This window comes from Cyprinodon variegatus, unplaced genomic scaffold (genome assembly GCF_000732505.1).
Source record: "Cyprinodon variegatus isolate N-32 unplaced genomic scaffold, C_variegatus-1.0 Scaffold607, whole genome shotgun sequence".
NCBI classification, from domain to species: Eukaryota; Metazoa; Chordata; class Actinopteri; order Cyprinodontiformes; family Cyprinodontidae; genus Cyprinodon; species Cyprinodon variegatus.
Window position 1 is genome coordinate 225921 of NW_015151060.1, and position 21612 is coordinate 247532.

The following is a 21612-nucleotide window of genomic DNA, read 5'->3' on the forward strand; positions in this document are numbered from 1 at the left end:
GACGTGAAGTTTTCTAGATGTTTTTCCTCTCATCCAAGAGGCTTCTCCAGTTCTAACCGTTAAACCTATAATATATTAATCCCAGCGATCCCATTCATCAAAAACAAAACTCCCTCGTCAGAATGGTTTCAGCCTCATTGAAGCGTGAGTAAAGTGAGGGCAGGTGAGAAGTGACTTTTCTTATTATTGTTCCTAATAGTGATTTATAAGGAGGTGAAAGGTTATGTCTAAGACCACCTCCTCTGTTGAGTTTTGGTTTTTCCAGGTTAACAAAGAAAACTTTACTTTCAGTTGCCTAAACTGAACTTTTCAAGCTTGACTAAGACCTGGATGACTGAGAATCTTCACAGATATGTTCAGATTTTATTTTTTATTTTTTTTACATTTTTGTCCAACTTTTCAAAAGTTTTTATATTTTTCCACATTTTTTTTAATCATATTTAAAATTTGTTTTTTTCAAATTCTTTCATGTTTTAGTTTTTTAATCACTTTTGTTCTCAACTCTCTCTGTATTTTCCTGTTTTCCCCAAAACATTTCCCCTTTATCCTTTATTTTTATCAATATTTTGTTTGCAAGTAATTATATTATTTCTTCTAAGTTCCTGTCTTTATTTTCTATTTGTCAAAGTTGAGTTTTGTTAATTACAATCTTATCAAATTCCCCTTTGCAGATCCCATAAATCTGTGACATATTTGGCTCTGCATGGCTGGGCTATCAGTTACTCCATCAAACTCTTTCTTACCCTAGAGCTCTGAATGCTTCTCCCTCAGACACGCCACCCTGTTTGTTCCAGCAGATTCTCTGCACACCTCATCCAGGTGACAGCAGCTCAACCAGAACCTGTTTATCAGCCACAAACTGGAATCAGCTGAGCTGAATGCAGGTTATTGAGTCTTTAGGACCCAGTTAGGAAAACTCTGCTCTTCCTGCTTTGATTAACAGCTTATATTTCTTCAAAACCTCCTTGCAGCTAAAAACAACAATGAATCATAATGTGTGTTACTGTAACCAACAACCAAATATCTCACTTTGTAGTGAGATATTTGCTGCGTTATTTTTCCTGTTAAAGGCAACAGAAACATACAAAGTGTAAAGATGTCGCCCCCTCCTGGCCATATTTAACATTGTCCATTTTCAACTAGAGTTCTTCAATGTGCAGCAGCAGAAAAACCTTTCATTCAACTGCTACTTATTAGTTTAAACATATGTCATCCCTTTTATTATTCCAATTATGGCAAAAAGGGGACAAAGACATAGATTTTGACATAAATGGTAATCTTACTCTGATCAGAAGGGTTACAGAAGTCCGTGCCCCGACTCTCAGTTAAAGACTCCAGTCTGCCACATCACCACATCATAAAGATTTTATGAGTTAAAAGTGAAAAGATATTAATATGCTTCTTAATAAAAGGGTTCCAATATTCTGATAAATATATAAAAACTGATTAATGGATCAAAATAAGACAGAACTAGTAAAACCAAAACTAACTGCCTCTAAACTGATGCAAACGTTTTATAGGACTAATAAATCCATCAATGACTGAAGATGGTTTGAATCAGAATGTTTTTAAAAGAATAAATAAGACAGATATCCTTTCAATAAAAGTTTATTTCATTTTTCACACGGATCCATGTCTTTAAAGCCTCCATGTCAAACAAATTCCTTTTAAACATTCTGATCAGACAGCAAAGAACCAATTATGGTCTTAGAGTCGATAAATACAGATTAAACACCCTTAGAAACCACATACTTGGTCATTTAGGAGGTAGGCCACATTTCAGTTCTGATAGAAACCCAGGAAGCTTCTCATATTCTTTAATTCAACCAAATACCATTTAAATGAACCACTAACTAAAAGCAGTTTATATATATATATATATATATAAATATATACGTTTACATGCGGACCTCTGACATAAAGGTTCCCTCTGCTTTGCTTTGCAAAGCTCAGTGGCTTTCATAGTGAGGAAGATGTTAGCAGGACAGGAGGAAGCATGTAAAATGAAAACCAAAACCTAGTCGGCTGAATTCTGCAGTAAGATGTTTAATATTCAGTATTTTCTAACTGTTATCAGCTGGCATTTTCCCTCCAGCGTGCTTCCAAAAGAAGACAGAGATGCTATTTATGGGTCATTAAACATCTGATGATGTTCTGACTAGTTCTAAGAAAAAGAAAAGTGGTTTTCTTTGCTAAACTTAAACTCGAACTTTAAAAAAAACAAAAACATTTGAAATATGTTGTTCATTAAAGCCCAGGTGTTTGAGTGTTGGGATCGTTCACAAACCATCATTTGGTTTAAGATGCTCTCTGCTTAATAATGCAGATAATCAGGCTAGCTTGATGAATAAAGCCCCTTTAGACAGATCTGTTCCAGAAAAACTGAACGGAGAAGTTGGTATCGTGAAAAGAGGGCATGGGGGGGTGGAAGGCGAGGAAGACTCAGGCGAAGCTGCTGAAGCTGGGAGTCTAGTTGATGCAGTCCATGATGTGGATCTGCAGGGAGTCCAGGTCTGGGTGGATCTCGTTGCACTTGGGGCAGGCGTGTCCAGGAATGTTCTCCTGGGTCCAGTCGGCCCCTGAGGATGACAGACCGCATTACATGCATCTATGTTGCATAGCTCTACGACAGCTAGAGGGCAGCTCATCATTTATCAGCTTACCTCTTCCTACCAGACTTGGGTCAGGTCCACGTGGACTCGGAGCAGCAGATCCGTGTCTGCGCTGCATTTCATTTAACGAACGCCTAGAGGTCAATAAGACGGAATCAGATAAATCTGGACATCCCGCTGCTACCTCATCTCAAGCCTTAATGAGATATCCTCTCTGATAAAATAACCACTAGATGGAGACAGAGAGCAGTTTACCGGCCCAGTGAGTCCATCTCCTGCTGCAGCTGCGTGTTCTGCTTCTTCACGTACTCCAGCTGAGCAGCCAGACGCTCCCTCTCCTCGTGGAGCTTCTCCCTCGCCGCTCGCTCTGCGTAGAAGTCTGAGGAGTAGACCTCTGCCTGCGGGCGGCACAGAACCAAAACAGCTTTTGAATAAGGGTCATCTTATGCTAACAGCTACTCTTAGGCAATATTCACACTGCAGCCTGAAGTGACCCAATTTCAGTTTTATTGCCATTAGGCGAGCTTTATCTGATCTTTTCATGACAGTCGAAAAACACAGATCTGATCTTTTCAAATGTGACCTGTGTGTGCACGGCATTATGCCATTAATACCCGCGATAGGTCACTATTCTGCATCCTGCTGCCATGGCGAATGATAATGAGAACAGTCTTGTTGATTGCTAGATGAGCTCCAGCACTACCATCCATTTTTATTTCCGTAAACACAGAGCATGCTTGCCTGTGACATCAGTGCGTCCTCTACTGTGCACGCGGGACACTTGTTTGAATGCAGTTTACACAGGAGATCACATACAAGTCACATAATGCATGGTTGAAATGTAAACAACCATGCAAAAGAATTGGATTTGACAAAAATAGAATCGAAATTGAGCATTAATGCCTGCAGTGTGGACGGAGCCTTAATGGCTTTGTGATGAAACGATGGCGTCCTGCTGGTGAAATGGATTGAATTTCTGTTTTTATGCTGAATTTTGCAGTAAACTGAAGGGTATTTGTTTTGTTTGGCTCAAAACGGACTAAGTAAACACTATCAGACACGTATCGCTTAATTTTAACATCTATATTTATAGTGTTTTATTTAATATGGACAATAAGTCCTGTGACCGAACCCTCCTCTGTCCTCATCTGATCCATCAGACGCAGCGATCGGGTTTATTTATGACAGATGACAGAAAAAAAACAGAACTCTCCTAAAAAAGAAACCAGAGACCACCTTTGGAGGCGGAGCTTTACAATATCAGCTTGATGCTTTTATTTTTGTGAGATGTTAGAGGGCGACTCCTTCCTGTTTCAACGGCTGATCTTTAGGTTCTTCATACTGTTTGATAAACAGAGGCTGGAATTCAAAGCTATTTTTAACGTTTAACGTCATATTTAGACCATTTCAGAGTTTAATCGGTTAGTAATTGAAAATTTTATTATTATTGTTTATTGATCCAACCTGAGCCTGGAAGACAGAGATGGTTTCCAGCTCCTTCTCCTTCTGGAACATCTCCTGCTTCATCTCATCGATCTTGTTCTGTTTGATCACCAGCGCCTCCTCTGCTGAGCTCAGCCGCTGCTGCAGATCCTCCACCAGGTTCCTCTCCACCATGTGGGACTGCAGGACAGGGAGAGACGGGTCACATGACTGGAAAACCCGCATTATCTGCAAAAAGAGGAGCAGGAAGCAAACCTCTTTCCTCTTCTTCTCCTCTTTGAGCTCGTTGTAATCCTCGAACAGTTTGGTGTACGCATCCTTCAGCTGAGCCAGGTTGGTCCTGTGGAGGAATGCTGGTTAACTTCTGGAGTTACCATGGATACAAACACCCAGTGGAATACGAGGGAATTTAGCTCAAAATATGGAATCCAGAAATTAAATTATGAGAAATGTTTGATTAGGAGAAAAGTTTCTAGAGTAAATTTGCTGTTTGCTCAGATTTTGACATTTATTTTTCATATTTAATTATAAAATCTTTTCATTTTATTTTACAAATTTTTTTAAGCAGTTATTACAAATTCCCTTCTTTTTCAAATTGTGTTTCACAGATCACATTAGTCCAAACCAAACGCTCGCTCTTGACCAATAAGAAATGTTGTTGCTAACGTCCAGCAGACCAATAGAAATTCTCACTCTGGAGGAAGTCCCGTCCCTAGAAATGAAGTAAATGTGATCCGGAAAACGCATATGAAAATAATGTAATTTGTAATTTTTCTTCTTTTTTCAATTAATATGTTTGTTTTCTTTTTCTCCATTGCTGGAGGTGTGAGGTCAGGGAATACGAGACAGGAAGAGAATATCAGATTGTTCCTGTTTTGCTGTCTCTCAGCTGTTGTGGCGCATCGGGGAAAAATAGGATGCAGAAAGACAAAGACCAACTGTCACTGCACAAATATGCACGGACTGACAAAGTGATATAAACACTGCATGTTTCACAGGTATCTGCAGAACAGCAAACTGAAAGGTCTGCATGTGAAATTGCTTGTCCTGCTTTCAGTGAGCAAATTGAACATTTTGTTACAATTCAGAAGAAAATGAAATCAAACTCTGAGAACAAGGTGAAAGAGAAGAACTATCTTGGAGAGTAATGTGGCTTTAATGTAAAAATATCAGAAAACCCAATTTAACCGGTCCTTTTGGATCAGAGAATTCATTTTACACATTCACCACTCTCCACTTTTATTGCTACAACAAATCTATAAAAAAAGACTAAATTAATTAAAATCTAATAAAACATTAATCAACAATTATTTAAAGTTAATTATTTGTTTACGCCCCTAATTGTGTTGCATATAAAAAGTCTGGATGTTTCACTTATACTTTGGAAAATATACAGATTAAAATCTCCCCTAGGTCATGTTTTTCTTTTAAGCTAATTTCTGACTTTACATCGTCTGAGAATATCATAATCTTTGGGTTTTTTAAATACGGGTTGAACCTGCTAACAATTGGCATTTGGCTGCCTTCTGTATGGCCTCTGTACCCCGCTGCTGTATGTCCGGTGACACCATCACACCAGCTTTGATGCATTTATCGAATGCAAACAGAGTTATTTCGGCTTGTTAGATCAGACGTGGCTCGTGCGGTGTGTTGACATCCGTACGTCGTACTCAATTTAACAGGACTGAAGATGTTTTATCATTTTTTTTTTTCCCATTTATCTCCTCTTCCTTTCATCTTTGCTCCTTTTTTCTCTTTTTCCTTTCCTGTTCAACTTACATTGCAGTGTCAATATAATCTGTAAAACTCCATGCATGAATTATAATAAAGCTATTTATATGCATGAATCAAGCGGAACACTATGGCGATAACCGTACTGCTCCTCTTGTGAAAGTAAAATCTGTTGAGCTTTATTTGGCATCAAGACAATTATTCTTATTGCCACATTGCCAGACAGGACACTGTTAAAAAAACAAAAAACAGTTTAACCGGTTGATTATAACGTCGCTTGCCGAGTCGTTTGACCCGGGTCAGTGAGCTGTTCCCACTGCCACTAACTAGCCGATTGTTCCCAGGTTTAAACGTTTTTTTCAGCCAGTGGGAAAGTGATATTAGTTTCAACATATCAATTTATGCCCTTTATCATCTAGAAATTCGGGGGGGGGGTTGTTTTTGTTTTTTTATCTAAAATGGCCCTTCTACTTTGTGTTCTAGTTTATTGGCACGCTTAGTTGTTTGTTTCCGCTTTGTTACTCTCCAGATCAGATGTTGGTTTCTATTAGTATTTGGATATGATAAAGCTGATTTGTTTGTTTTGTTAGGGAAACTGATGACTATGCTGCTGGTTTTGTTTTGTGTAATTTCATGTTATTTTCATTTATTTCATTCTCTAGTAGCCTTGGATTCAAACATCCTATCCTACACCGGATGATAAAGAGGCATTTTTTACCATATCTTAAGAAATCAGGAAAATAGAAATTTGAAATAAAAAAGAAAACATCTGTAAAAAAAATATATAAAATTTGTAAAAACCAAATCTAACAAAACAGCAAAGTTACTCTTAAAAGATGTTTTTCTTTTTCATTAGTAATGTTAGAAACTTCTCTCCATTGCAGAAGATCTGACCTGTCGTCGTCAGCCTTCTTCTGCTCCATCTGGCTCTGGGCCTGCAGGCTCCCCAGCTGCAGCTTCAGCCGGTCGTTCTCCGCCTGCACCGCCTGCTTCTCCACCAGCTGAGCCTTCAGAGTGGCCACGTCCTGCTCCACCTCCCGACATCTAGCAGACAGATCAGATGTAGATGTAGACAGATCTGTTTGTGTGTGCTGCGCTTCTGTCCTTCTACCAAGCTAACCTGTCCTGCAGGTTCTTCTTCATGCCTTCAGCCTCATCCAGCTTGCTCTGGGCCTGCTGCAGGTCCCTGAAGAGCGTCATCACCTGAGTCTTCAGGTTCTCCACCTCAGACGCTGCCTGAAATACCAGTGAAACAGAAGAAGTTGAATGCTTCTGCTTTGTGGCGCATTCAGCCGCGACCTAAAAGCAAACATGGCTGCTGCTCTAAAACCAACCTTCTCCTTGGCAGCGTCTTCTCTGCTCTCTGTCTGAGTCGTTTTCATTTTTTGCTCTATTTCTTGGTTCTTTTCCTCCATTTCTTTGATTCTGAAACATAAAACCAGAAATCTCACTGTGACATCACAAAGGTCTTTGGGTCAACCAGCGGCTCCGTCACTGGCGGCTCCTTACCGTGCGTTGCAGGCCTTCAGCTCGGCCTCCAGTCGCTCACATCTCTGCGTCTCGTTCCTCAGGGACTGCAGCAGCTGGCTGACCGTCACCTCCTCGTTCTCCAGCCGCGATGACGTCATGCTGAGGTCCGGACGCCTTATGTGCTCTGAGCCGCAAGTGCTGTTCACTTCTGCGACCCCTGCATCCTGAAATGGAAGGATGGAAAAGCAGGAAGTCAGGAAGGAAAATAGTTTAGCAACAAAATTAAGCAGAATAAGATGGTGATGAACTGATGGTGACGTTCACAACAGAGGAATAACTTTATAAAAATTTAGATATGTATGTATGGATGGATGGATGGATGGATGGATGGATGGATGGATGGATGGATGGATGGATGGATGGATGGATGGATGGATGGATGGATGGATCAAATATCTTCCTGGATCTATCAGGGTATTTCTGGTTCTTGGTTCTCCATTTCGATCCAAACGGAGCAGTAAGCCTCTGATGGTTTGTTTCTCTGATCGTTTCTCTAATCGTGTCTCTGAACATTTCTCTCCATCTTTCTCTCCAGGATGGATTCCTGGTTCTCTCACCGACACTCTGATGATCTCGATGAAGGAATCGTCCTCGGATCCCTGCTCCGCCTTCAGCTGCAGCTCCGAGTTCAAAGCCACCAGGTCGTTCTTCTCTGCCTGCAGGCGAGCGACCTGGGCACGCAGTGCCTCCACCTCTGCACTCTGATTGGACGACAGCATGAAATAGTGATAATGCAGCGTTCCTCATCTTCAACCAGGAGGAAGTCAGATGATCTGGTAGTTAGGCCTCACCTGACATCCGCCTGTGGCGCCTCCTGCCTCCAGCTTCCTGCTGAGCTCCTGGTTTTGGAGGTTCAGCTTCTCCATGCAGCGTCGAGCTTCCTGCAGGCGCTCCTCCAGGAAATCCTTCTCATGTTGCTGCTTTTCCTTCCAAGCAGACAAACCCTCAAATTTGTCCTTCATGGTGAGGTTGGTCTGACGCAGGGCCTCTGAGGAGCAGAACTTTAATGATCATCTACAGTCCTTTATCTAAGCTCAGTTTCAGGAGTCCCATATTCTCACCTTTAAGGTCCCGGTTCTCCTGAATAAGGTTGTTCATCTGCTGCACCGTCTCCTCCAGCGTTCCAGACTGACCTGGAGAGCGAGAAATGTCCCCGTTCATCATTGGGCCACCGGACGCCATGATGCTGAAACGACAGCCGTTATTTAACTCCAACAAATCAGACTTAAACAAAGGATTCCTGCAGGTAATACAACCTAAAACTCATGGTTTCCTCCTGCCTGGTGCATCTAATACTCTGTGATTGTAGAAATATTCCTGGTATTTAGATTATGTACATAAGTGACCACTGTAACTGCCTGACTGAAACAGACAGGAGGCATCGTAATAACAATAGAATAGAAGAATAGAATAGAAAACCCCTTTATTGTCCCTCGATGGGGAAATTGTGGTGTTATAGCAGCATTACAGCAAAAGCAGTCACACAATGCGAACCTTAAAGTGTTTTAAAATAATAGAAAATGTGGCAGAGTAAAGAAAAAAAACAAATAAAATACTGTACTGTGCTTTTTTTTTTAAATATAAATCTGTGCATCTGGAGAATAAATAATCCATAAACAGCTGTGGACATTTTTATAGACATGGATATTAGAAAATAGCAGCAAAGAGAGAGCAGCATGTTATTTAACTGACTAAAACAGAAACTGCAAAAAATCAGCATGAGGTTGTTGGGAACAGTGATGATCATAAAGTCAAAGCTGCTGGAGAGGAAGGATCTGTGGTAACGCTCCCTGGTGCATTTAGGGTTTATGGTCTAATGCCATCTGCATGGCACTTTGATTGCTCGCAGCTAATTCCTCTCCTGTGTTGTTGAAAGGGACAAGATGGAGGGGAGGGGATTGGCTGTGGGTGGAATCCTTTGGAGTATGTGTTGTTGGGGGGTGGATTATGGTTAAAGTGGTCAGTCGTTGAAGAAAGTGAAGGTAACAGCCGGAGGTTCAAGGCTTAGCTCTTCTTAGCTCTACCTTAGCTCTTCACCAGTGTCAGAGAAACAGTCCCTCAGTATTCGCTTAATAAACCACAATATTTGGGATTTTATAACCGATTTAATATAGCTAAAAAAAAAAATTACACTGAACTTTGTTTACCAAGTTTGAAGACGTTTCACTCCCTAATCGGGAAGCTTTTTCAATTCAAAATGTCTAAAATTAGCATTGAGTTCCAAGCTTTATAAAATAGCCACACAAATCCTTGTTATGGCTTAGAAAACATGCAAATTGAACCGGAACAAAGTCCGTTGTTTTTTTTTGTTTTTTTTACTTTTTTTGGAATGACCTGGATGACTGAGAATCTTCTCCAGCCTATGGCTCACTTATTTGGCATCAACTTTAGCTAAATGTTATTGATTGATTGATTTTATTGATCTAACAGTGGAGGAATTTACTTTTTACATTAGCTCAAATAGCCAAAGAATGTGCCACAGGAAGAAAAAGGTGCATGGATATATATACAGCATATACAATGCGTCCACATATGACAGTTTTTTTTTTTAAGGGCTAAAATCCAGGCTGTAATCAGCGATAAAGCTGCATATTACTCTGTTATCAAGGTTTCCTTTAGGGTCATGCACTGAACACAACATATGAGGAAGCAAGCTGATATAATGCTTACAAAGTATGCTTTTACTTTGAAGGAATCCATGACTAGTTGATCATTTTAGCCTATTTCAGCTTGATGTTTCAGCATGTGTTTTGGCCAAAGGTCATTAGAAAACTCCGTAATGCCACTTTAATTGATTAAACTTAAATGTAAAATCAATTTTAGGACTTCATAATAAACTATCTGGTGATGTCTCCTTTAAGCAAATGTTGTACGTTAACTAGACGGAACAAATTCCACTCTAACAAATCATTAATCAACAGTCAGTTTATTTTCCATATTTGGACAAAAAAAGACCAGTTTCATCCTCCTGATACTGCCACTACCGTGCTTCACAATGAATATGTCTGTTTTTTTATTGATCCTTTCAGAATACAACCATTAGAAGTGAGGTGAAAAGTGTCTACACTGTTCCAACAGGAAAATTAACAAGCAAAACATCCATATTTTCTAAATAAAGATAAAACTATACTTTCCTACAGCCTTTGCTAACAAATAGACAAATATATAACCTCCGTGCTTTCTAGATAAAAGGTTTTCTGGATAAAGTTCTTTTCGTGTTAACTTTTGGGCGAGCATCTTTTCATTACTTACCTACTTTTATCAGTAATCATTCTGTATAAACATGATATTTACAACTATCTACATAAATAGATTATTTAATACGTTTTTATTAAAATAGTTATTTATCTATGATTTCATTGAAGACTCCTAGATGAATGCAGAGAGACATAATTTTCTCTTTACCCCATAAAACACAAAATCTATTTCTGCTTGAATTCTGTATTTATCTTTAATGTTAGTATATTGATGTGCATAATTAACCACTGTGTTTTTGTTGTCAGTAATTGTTAATATATAAAAAATGTCTTGAATATTCCACTTGAGAGTATTACTGCTGCCACATTCTGTATCAGAGGGAAATAAATGCTAGGGCTGGCCAATGATTGGCTAAGGGTGGGCATGGCCACCCTTGGCCCCCCATCTAGCTCCGCCCCTGACTGGAAGCAGGTGTAGAAACGAAACTGAATGGAAAAACATGAACCAAAAGGATGAAAAACAAATGAGTGGAAAAACAAACAGCCTTTTAACGTCCTAGAATAAAGATCACACAGAAATGATAAACATTCAAATGAGTTTTGCCTGGAAATGAACAAAAGGACATGAGGAAATGCAGCATTTTTAAAGCTATTTTACACAGAAGTGTCTGATTATGACTTCAGGATAGCTTTTAGTGAGCAAATATAAAACAGCATCTTTCTTATTAAGTGACTCATCTGAGACCTAATCAGCTGATCCAGATCGGATTATAAAATAAATAAAAGCTGCTGTTCTTGAGGATACTGAACAAATATTGACACATTTAAGGAAATCCATCACTATTCAATATAAATCAAGTTTATTTTATGCTTATAGAATCAGGGTTTGTGTTTTTAACTGCTTTATGACGCCGTAGTTCAAACAGTTGGCTAGATGCTACTGAAAACCAGAAAAAGACAGCTTCTACACTGCAATAACAAAATAATTAAAGTCGTTTTTTTCTCATTTCTCTTTCAGATATACGTTATTTTACTTTCACTTTAACTAGGTCAGCCTAACCAGGGTGCAACTTTGGGCTTAACAGTAAAAGTTAGCCCTAAGTAAGAGACACGGTTCGGTCTGAGCTGAGCCAAACTGCGTCACCGCCAAGATAAACGACTTTAACGGTTTTAACTCACCTGCTTTTGCGATTCCCGAACCCGAAATGAACCAGGCGGTCCGTCCGGACAACACAGACTTGTAGGAGTACCCAAATGAGTCAACAGAACCTGTGTCCCCCTAAGTGATATTAGTTGAATCAAAATGAAGCGTTCCGGACTGTTATACTAAAACGACTTCCGGTTAAGATTTTCAAAATAAAACATTAGTGTCGCGTGAAGTGACGTATTCCCGACGTGAACTTGCGGACGTCGTTTTTAGCTGCTAGCTTAGACTGCACCACACCAAATATTGCAAATTCTACCCCTATTTCGGAGATTAAAACCACTTGTCTCCGCTTTATTTCAGCTGGGTCCATCCTTTATTGTGAAATGTATTATCCTTTTAGTTGTAAATACTGCACGCTTGGCAAAGCAGTGACTTGGGATTTCGCAAACGTTTCCGTTTCCTCCTCACGGCGATTAGCGGAAAGTAGATCTGAAAGTGAACGGAGGCTCCAGCAGCGGCCATAAGCCTGAGTGCAGTCCATCCACTTATTTTACATGTCAGCGAAACAGTGACGCCAACGATCACGAGATCAAACGACAGCTGAGAACGGGAAATCCCGATATTAGTCAACTTTATACCCACTTAGACAACACATAGGGGGTTCCCTTTGATCTAAAAATAACCTTATTTTATGTAAAGAATAATAATAATAATAATAAATCAAAAAATAAAAGTTTAATGTTAAATCAGGCAGTGGTTGACTATTTAGATTAATCTCTATTGCAGTCCAGAGTTTCTAAAACAAGAGAATTAAATTGCCCTTTAATTTAAGACTAACTTGTAATCTCCATTATTTACAGTGTAAATTACAGTGTAAATTTACTGAAGGTAATTATTAAGATAATCAGGACTCATTTTAAACACAGTAGAACAAAAATACCTTGTTCCAGATTCATCTTGTGTTCCTTTTAGTGATTTGAGATGTTATAACTGCAGTTTTAGATTTTCACTTGACATTGCTGATATTCTGGAGGCCTTCAGTGTTGAAATGTTATGTCATTCCCAGGCTGCTTTTGTTTCTATAAATATCAGCGGAATGCTGTTTCTCAGCTCCCACAAATCCTGAAAGTCACACAATTGCTCATAATGTAACTACCAGTACAGGTTTAGGTTAAAAAAAAATAATAAAAAAAGACAAAAAAGTAGGATCCTTATAACTAAACGTACATGATTTTTTCTGTTTTTGCTTCAGTGCTTCAAATCATCCATCAAATTTTACTATGAGACAAAATATCAGTTAAGCAAATACAAACATCTGGTTCTAAATAAAGATTGTCTTCAGGATAAAAATAATCATCACTGTAAACAAGCACAATATCTTCTAACCCAAACATTTCAGCCTGTAACCCCAAGAATAAGCGATGCAGACTGCCATCCCCCTAAAAAGTATACTATAATTATTTGTAAATATATATGAAATTTATATATTTATAAAGATGCTTTTAATTAGTTTTAATCATGTAGTACATAGTTTAAAATCTAATTTTGATTATTTAATAGGGCATTTTATTATCTAATTGTAATTTTTATAATTTAACTGAATATTGAATAAATGTTACATCTACATATTACATAGAACAATCACATTTATTCATTTCATAATGTTTTTTGGCCCTCCATATGCCTCAGGCATCACATCATGGGATCTTGTTCTTCAATACGGTGATTTTCATTCATTCCAGCCCAAAACTTAACGTTTCATACTGATGTCCGCTAGGTGGCAGCGTTGGGCAGGTTAAAAACTGACACTTTGTCAGGAGAATTTACTTCAATTAACTGCAGAGTTTGAGTAAACATCTGCAGATAGCTTCAAAGAACTGTTGAATCAGTACAATTATTTTGATTTTATTATTAATTTTCAAATTAGTTTGCACTAATATAAATAAAAGATACATACGAATAACTTGGTTTTAACAAATACATTTTGATTAATTTTTCAATATTTTTTAGTAGATTTTTTATGATATTATAGCAAATTCTATTATTTTTATGAAATATTTCAAATAGTAAAAGGAAAATAAGAAATATTCTGCAACTCTCATTCAGATTTCAACTAAGCATTGATTTAAAATTTGAGTTGTAAAATAATACAATAAATGACCTGATAGTGGTTTGAAACCTACTATTAGGAATTGATAACACAATGAAATTCGACAGGCTTTACAAATATATCTAAAGATAAGAAGAATAAAGATAACTTATGTTAGATATTGGTGCAAAATATTCCCTTTGCTACTATACATTAAATAATAGTAGTCTAAAGATGAACAAACAAGAACAACTGAATAAATATAGCATGGATATTACTACTACTGCTTCTGCAGTGTCTGAAAATACAATCTTCATATTAGGATTTTCTGCTTTACAACCTAACATACCTCCATAGAGGATGGGAAGTCCAGCTGAGGTGTCCTCCAGTCAGTGAATGCATCACAGACTGCAGCAGTCTGTGCGTCTGGGATGAACGCAACAGGTTAGACAGGTTGAGTTAATATAAAGTAAAACTGATTTTATATTTATATCGATTTTTTTGTTCCTCGAAATGCTTTCCCCGGCTGTCCTTCTGACATCGCTCTGCGTTTTAGCGCAGTTGGACACTTTGGACACTTTTACGCACGGCTGCCAGTTGCCCTTCCACTGGCGGCCGCTGAGCGAGGGCTGCCGGGCGGAGCTGGCCGAGATCATCGTCTATGCTCGGGTCCTGGCGATCCACCGGGAGCCGCTGGGATATGGACACAACTCGCTGCCCTTCGGCTACGAGAGCGCGGAGGAAGGACTGCTGTACTCTGCGGAGGTGGAGCTGCTGTGCGACCAGGCCTGGGGCTCCATGCTGGAGGTCCCCTCTGGATCCAGGCTCAACCTGACCGGCCTGGGCTACCTGTCCTGCCAGTCCCACACCGTGATGGAAAATTACTCCTACTTTTTCTTCCTCAGGTGGCTTCTTATTTTTGAGCATTTAATTTCCCATAATCTGTTTTTGTGAGATTTAAGGGATTAGATTTTGTGCATCATTTTCAAAACTAGTTGAATATCTTTAAAGAGTCTTTTTAAAGTGTGACTCACCCCCAAATCAATTTCTAACTGATAAACAGTGTAAATTCTTATGGAGGGTGAGGAGTGCCTTATTACAAAAAAATAAACAATTAACTAAATAATCATTGAAATACGTAATTAATTCTTCAAAATCTGAATACACCATATATTTGATAAATATATAACTCATCATATGGGCCTTTGTTAAATGTGTTTATGTTTCATTTTAAGAAGTGAATTTTATTAGTGAGGTAGAGTCAATGCATTTGCCATCCTTGATCTCAAGGCAGAGCTGCTGAATGCACTAATGATTTGGCGAATGCATCTTCATATCGCCCGATATTGATACAAGAAAAAAATCAGACAAAAAATCAGCTGGCCAATGTATTGGTTTATCTGAAGTTCAGAAGATACATGATGGTTTAGGTCTTTTTTATCACAAACCTGTATTTGCGTATAAATATAACTCCATCCGTCGTCGTGGCAGCATTGATTTTGGGCAAGCAGCTCAGAGTAATAAAGCTCCAACCCACTGGACTCCACAAAGTCTCCCTTTACCTGAGAGGAGTGAAGGCTAGCCTATCAGCAAGATAGAGTCTAGAACAGGCTAGGCTAGGCTTCCCCCCAAGAAAGAGGATAGGCTAGGCTAACTTAGCTGCCATTTTCTCTTGTTCTGACCATGACCCTGCCAAACCCAAGCTGCACCTCCTCACACTTAGCCCAACCTTTTACTGTCTAGTTGCCTTTTTCAAAGTTCTCCTTAGGACGGGGTTATATATTTTTAAATGGGGTGAGTTGCCCTTTAAGCTTCATTTTAGATAATAACCACGGCCTGCTGATTTTTCTTTGAATTAAAATATCCTCTAACACAAAGGTTCTCAAACTTTTTAGCTTCTGACATTCATAGTTTTACCAAAGCGGACTCGTGACCCAAACTATTAGTTAAGTATAATAATAATAATTGAACTTTATTGATTTCACATTGGAGAAATTTACCTCTGGTTGTAACCCATCCCCTTGGGGAGCAGTGGGCTGCCATTGTGTGGTGCCCGGGGAGCAGTGTGGGGTTAAGGGTTTTGCTCAGAGACCCAGAGTGGACGCTGTGGGGATCAAACTGGGTACTTGCACTGCTCTAACCCAATAAGCCAACACTCCCCTCATAAAAACACTTCTACAAAATCAATTAAGTATGCATGTAATACCACAAACTGGATCAAAAACCAAAGACGTTAGTTTACTTCATTTTTCAAGCAATGCTTTTATATCTTTAGTCTCTTTAGAACATACATTTTTAATATTAAGATAAAGTTCTATACCAGATTTCAAGATGCAAAACTGTTCAATCAAGATCCCCCAGTGGGATCATGACCCCAACTATGAGAATCACTGCTCTAACAAAGTATTCCTTTTTATCCCCCGACTAAGGATGGATGAAAACTACAGCATACTGCCTCATGAAGTGAACTTCCAGGATGCCGTCTTCCCGGACACAGTGGAGAACAGACGCACCTTCTCCAGCCTTTTCCAGTTTTCCAACTGCAGCCAAGTGAGCCACCCATTCCACACCTTCAGCCCTGAGTGGGACGCCCAGGAGGATAGCAGGGTAAGGGAACAGTTTGTCTTGTTAAATAAGAGGAAAATCAAAAGTTTCTGTCTGACAGACACAATACGTGGTGGAAATATGTCCTCAATGGTGAAACATGGGGGTGGCAGCATCATGCTGTTAGGGTGCTTGGCTTTGGCAGAGACAGGGACGTTTGTCAGCCCTGATGAATGTTTTGATGCAAATACTTTCTTCCCCTCTTTTTGCTGTCTGTTGGTCTACAGCGAGCGCTGGAAGCAGCAGAAAAAGCTTCTGCTGCTTCATTTTTTATGATTCTACACATTAAGTTCAGAAACGCATGAAGAGCATCTTTGCTGAAGCGCGTCCAGTAAAGTGTGTCCAGATTGCTTCTGCTGCTCCTGTGTTTAATGGCAGAGAGCGGCTATATTTGCTGTTATAAGTGGGTAAAAGTAGATTTAATGTGTTTTAAAGTGAGGAAGTCCACCTGAAAACTTCATCTGTACAGTCAGTTTATCAAGATTATGATCCTGCCTTCAGATATTATTTCGCTGTCAGAGCTGCTCAAACCCCCACACACCGGCGCTGCTCTGTCACTGGAGATCCCCTTCAATGGCAGCCTCTGGCCCGGTCGCCTTTTCGCGGTTTTCTGCTAATGTTCGCGGCTGGGAGGCATTTTTCATGTACGTAATCCAAACTGCAGGTGTCAGAATAATAAAATTGAACATATTTTTTCGACATTTTAAGCTAATTTAGGCGTTAATAAACAGTTTCAGAGGAGGGATCACAGCGCTCTGTATCAACAGTGCTGTGTCAGATGCTCAGAGGCTCATGAGGCGCTGCTTCAGCTGTTCAGATGTGCTGCATTACCCTTTGCTGCACCTTGATGCACGTCAATTATTGACTTAGTATGTAAACCCGCTTATTTCAGATCACGTAGCCCGGGCAACCAGACCAGGAGGGAAACACACCCATTTAAAAAAAAAAAATTTATAAAAAAATAAATAACATCACTTAAGCTCATCAAAAGCTATGCAAACACTCTGTCGGCGCTAAGGAAGATTCACTAACTCTGTGTTGCAAGGTGCTTAAAATCTAAAGCGAAACTGATATAATGACTTATTTAATATGGCTTTCAATTATCTGACACTTGGGGAATTACATTCCTAGATGGTTAATGAATTCTTAGATGTGAAGAAAAAATTAATTTCACAGAAAAAAATAGCAAAACAGTGAAATCCACATCATTGATTCCAATGTACACACACTAATCAACCAGGAACGCATAAGATATTCAAACCAAGGTAACACATTTAGCCAAAATGGCTAGATAAACAGTGTAACTGCATCTTAAATGTCTGTAATAATATCAGAAAAGACTTCATGGTGTTTTCCTTAGGTTCTGGGTGACCTGTACGCTACAGCTAAAGCTACAGCTAAAGCAACACCATGAAACAGTCCTCAAGATGCTTTGTGATGCTTTGTTCTGTTCTGTACAAGCTAAAAGGTCAAAGGTTAAAGACTAGCCTTGTTCTGAGGGACGAGCCTTTACATGTAGAGGCTATAAACTAAAGGCAAAACAAGACAACACAGGTGTTTTGCTTTGGGTATGTGGTGCAGAATGAGAAGAAAGTGTTTTTTTAAGTTCTATTTAGCAAAACAGCCTCAGATTTATAGATCTTAAAAACATGTAGACAATGTGCTTTATGCTTCAAATGACATTTAAAGCATAAAAAAAAAATAAAGAAAAAAATCCTGAAAATGTTACAAGGAAGGAGTTTGCTCCCTTTTTAAGGTGCATGGGAGCCAGATGGACAAGGAAGGCTTCCTGACAAAACCTTTAATTAAAAGTTCAAAGCCTCATCTTATCAGAAGCAGTCAGATCCACTTTTTTAGCGTTGCTATTTAAGCCCTAAAAACATTTCCATAAAATGACGTTCACAGTTTTTAGTCATGTTAGCTAACATGTGATAGGCGAGTGTCAGAGAGCAGTCTGTGCTGATTGCTGGGTTCTGGTAGTGAGCGTAGAAACTATACGGTGAGAATTATGTCTGCAGGTAATGAAGGGAAGGATTTTAGAAGCAGAGCAGGAATGCTTCCCTGTGGGTTGGGTTTTTCCTCGGCCTTTTTTCTTCTCCTTATCTCTCCTCCTCTCTCATCCACTCTACCCAAACACAAACTTAGACTAAATAACCAAGAGGACTTCTCTGTGGCACCAGCTGTAAAGTCACCATTGTGTGAAGATGACATCAGTGCTGATATGGAAGGTCTCAGGCTTTTACTGATGATTCTTATTTCATTAAACAGCTCAAAAGACCAAAAATTTTAGTTAAAAGACCAATCCTCCTGAATGCTCTCTTCTCACCATTCTGCTGAGCTTTTGGTTTTTACCTGGTTATTTTTGCTGCACCCACAAATTAGCTGCATACTTTATCCTCCTTATCTACTACTGCTGCTTGATTTTATATTACGATATAAAGCAGAACTTTTTAAACGTCTTTACTCTTTTTTTTTTAACTACTCAGGTATACTTTTGACTTTACGCCATTTTAATTGCTTCCCTAAAGTTTTTACACCTCTTGAACCTGACATTTTGTCATTTATTTTTATAAATTTTTTTGTTTCTGGTGTATAGATGCATTTGGGGTTGACATTTTGTGTTTTTGCATCAATCTCAAATCATGGTCAGTTCAATCTAAACACATATGGAATAAATTCACAGCACAGATTCACAAACTTCAGTTTTATTTGTTTTGATTCAGGGAAGAAAGTGTTTTTTCCCAGCACTGGGAATGTGTTCATAGTCACTTGGTAATATTGTAATGTGTAGCTGGATGTCGTCTGCTTAGTTATGGCAGCTTATGTTGTTGTATATTAACATCTAAAAGTTAGGCTAGAGATTTTTTTTCTTCTATTTCGAGAATAAAGTCGTAACAAGAATAGTCACAAAATTACGAGAATAAAGTTGTAAAATTATCAGAATAAAGTCTTGATATTATAAGAAAAAAGTCACAACAAGAATTACGAGAATAAAGGCGTAATATTGTGTCCTAAAATTATGAGAAACAAGTTTTATTTTATGACGGAAGCACGATCCGTACCATTTGCCCATGCGCATCCAGATATACATCCGGGTCACCCTCAATTTTAATTAGTAAAAAAGACCTAAATTAAGTTTTTCACTTCCCAAAAATAGTAAGCGTACTAAATTATAATGGGTTAAGGTTAATAATGTATTATCTGAGAAAATTAATGCATCTAAATCCTTTCCCCCGGAAATGGGATCCTACTTTACTTCCGGGAGCTAACTTTCCGGCTTTGGATTTAAACATAAATCTAGTCTTTTTGACTTTTATTTTTTCCTTTTGTGTTAACATTATGGTATATAGTGCGTAATCTAAACAAATAAACAACTAAAATGCAGACAAACATGGTTTAATCATATTTTGCCGGACTGCTCTGAGCATGTCTGATGGTGACATCAGAGAAGCAGTTTAATGGAGAAAATGTACAAAGCATCAAATTTTCTCTGAAAAGTCATAGAAAAAATTGAGGTTATTTATTAGCATTCTTTGGTGAGTTAAGGATAAAAATACTTTTAGAACCATAATTAAATGATTTATAGCAACCTGGATGTATATCTGGAAGCGCATGAGCAAATGAGCTGATTGTACAGATCGTGGACTGAAAATATTATATAATTAACAAAATCAGTAGTTTTCTTCCTGTCTTAAATTATTTCTGTGGCAAATTGTTTCCTCACACGAAGCAAAATACTTTTAAGCATAAGTTTGTGTCTCTATATTTAGTGTTTATCCAGATGACCTCCAGCAGCAGGTGAATAACACCCGGATGTTTTCACAGATGCTGTAAGTGTCTGTGTTTTCTGAAGGCTCACTGAATGCCTTCCTATGAGAGCTATGAGGGTTTCAACACAAAAATAAAGACTTTAACTTGATTTTTAATGCAGAAGGAGGGTTTAGAGGTTTAGATCCATAAAATCCCTTGAATGCATTTTTTGTGCTAATTTATTTTTTTGATGAACATTTCTAATAATTTTTGTTCTGTTTTTTAATATGGTCTAATGAAGCAACACACGGGTCCCCTTTAAAATAAGGAATAGGTGCACGGGTCGTATATATTTCTATCTGATATCATAAAATAGTCCTCTTTAAAACCTGCTCCATGTAATTAGGGTAATTATTCCTGGAGCAGTTTGGACTATTTCCCTGCTGGAAAACCCATCCTAATCCAATATTACTAATGGCAGCATGTAAGAGGGTAGTTTTCCTCCTAAAGTATCAGAAAATAAAATGGGATGAGCATTTCTCTAACATGATGTCACAGCTTTTTTTTTTTTTTTTTTGCAGTTTCACTGTTAGAAAACACAAAAATCTGTGTATGCCAGCTGACTAGCACCACTTTCTCTTCCATCTTTTGCTCCAGCTGCTGTGCTCGTCAGTCCAGCTGGCTCTGTTCGAGGAGGAGGAACAAGGTCGGAAGCTGCAGGAGCGTCTGGCTGCAGCAGAGAGGAGAAACCGGCAGCTGAAGGAGCGCGTTGGCAAAGTGAAACGCTCCCTGAGAAAGGCCCGCAAGGCTGCACGGGAGGCAGAGCAGGAGGCCCGGGAGCTGCAGGAAAAACTGAGAGCAGCAGAGAGGAGCGCAGGGCGTCACCTCAATGCGGTGACGCAGGAGGAGCCTCCGCACGGGGGTTTCACAAGTGCAGCGATGCGGGAAAAGATGCAGCTTTAATTCTTTTAATCGGCCAAACTTCTTGGCTGTGGAGTACAGAGACTGCTGGACAGTCTTTATGGACCTTTAAATTGAAGAGGCCAAATTTTATTTTCAGTAATCTTATACTTTTCTATAGCATGCATGTAAAAACTTTGTGCAAATTTACCGAAGTTTCCTGAGAAACTGATTTCAGTGTCATCCTGCAGATGAACACATCCAATCTCTCCACAAACCTGATGATCAATGAATAAGAGACCACTATTCCTCTGGGAGAAGCTTTAACTAGATTAAAGTTATAGCAGTCGTGCAACCACATGATGAATCCACTGTCTAGGAGCATGACATGTATATATAAAACTATTTGATCTCAACTCCTTGTCTCTGATTGCTAAAGTTTGCAGCAGAATCTGATCTGTGGGTAAAAAAGAACGAATTGTATGGGGTGAGATAAATGTCAATAAAATAAATCCATAGGTGTCACAATTTCCAATACTAGTCATTAAATGTAAATACATGTTAGTTTTGTATTTGTCCCTTGTTTTGAAGTCATACTGTCTCCTATGT

General features: G+C 38.8%; 2 protein-coding genes across 2 annotated transcripts; one reads left to right on the forward strand and one right to left on the reverse strand.

The window, feature by feature from the left end:
• Window positions 1-1874: 1874 nt before the first annotated feature.
• LOC107096228 (optineurin-like) lies at window positions 1875-11832 on the reverse strand. Its single transcript, XM_015392801.1, has 13 exons — window positions 11693-11832; window positions 8378-8502; window positions 8108-8304; window positions 7874-8017; window positions 7296-7480; window positions 7121-7211; window positions 6907-7022; window positions 6681-6830; window positions 4311-4395; window positions 4077-4235; window positions 2868-3010; window positions 2664-2746; window positions 1875-2579 (listed from the first exon to the last, which is right to left on the reverse strand). The coding sequence occupies exons 2-13, from the start codon at window positions 8496-8498 to the stop codon at window positions 2470-2472; spliced, it is 1584 nt and encodes a 527-aa protein (XP_015248287.1). The 5' UTR covers window positions 8499-8502; window positions 11693-11832; the 3' UTR covers window positions 1875-2469.
• Window positions 11833-14109: 2277 nt separating this feature from the next.
• On the forward strand, window positions 14110-21259 carry ccdc3 (coiled-coil domain containing 3). The gene is made up of 3 exons (XM_015392814.1): window positions 14110-14654; window positions 16179-16356; window positions 20761-21259. The coding sequence occupies exons 1-3, from the start codon at window positions 14263-14265 to the stop codon at window positions 21064-21066; spliced, it is 876 nt and encodes a 291-aa protein (XP_015248300.1). The 5' UTR covers window positions 14110-14262; the 3' UTR covers window positions 21067-21259.
• The last annotated feature ends 353 nt before the right edge of the window (window positions 21260-21612 follow it).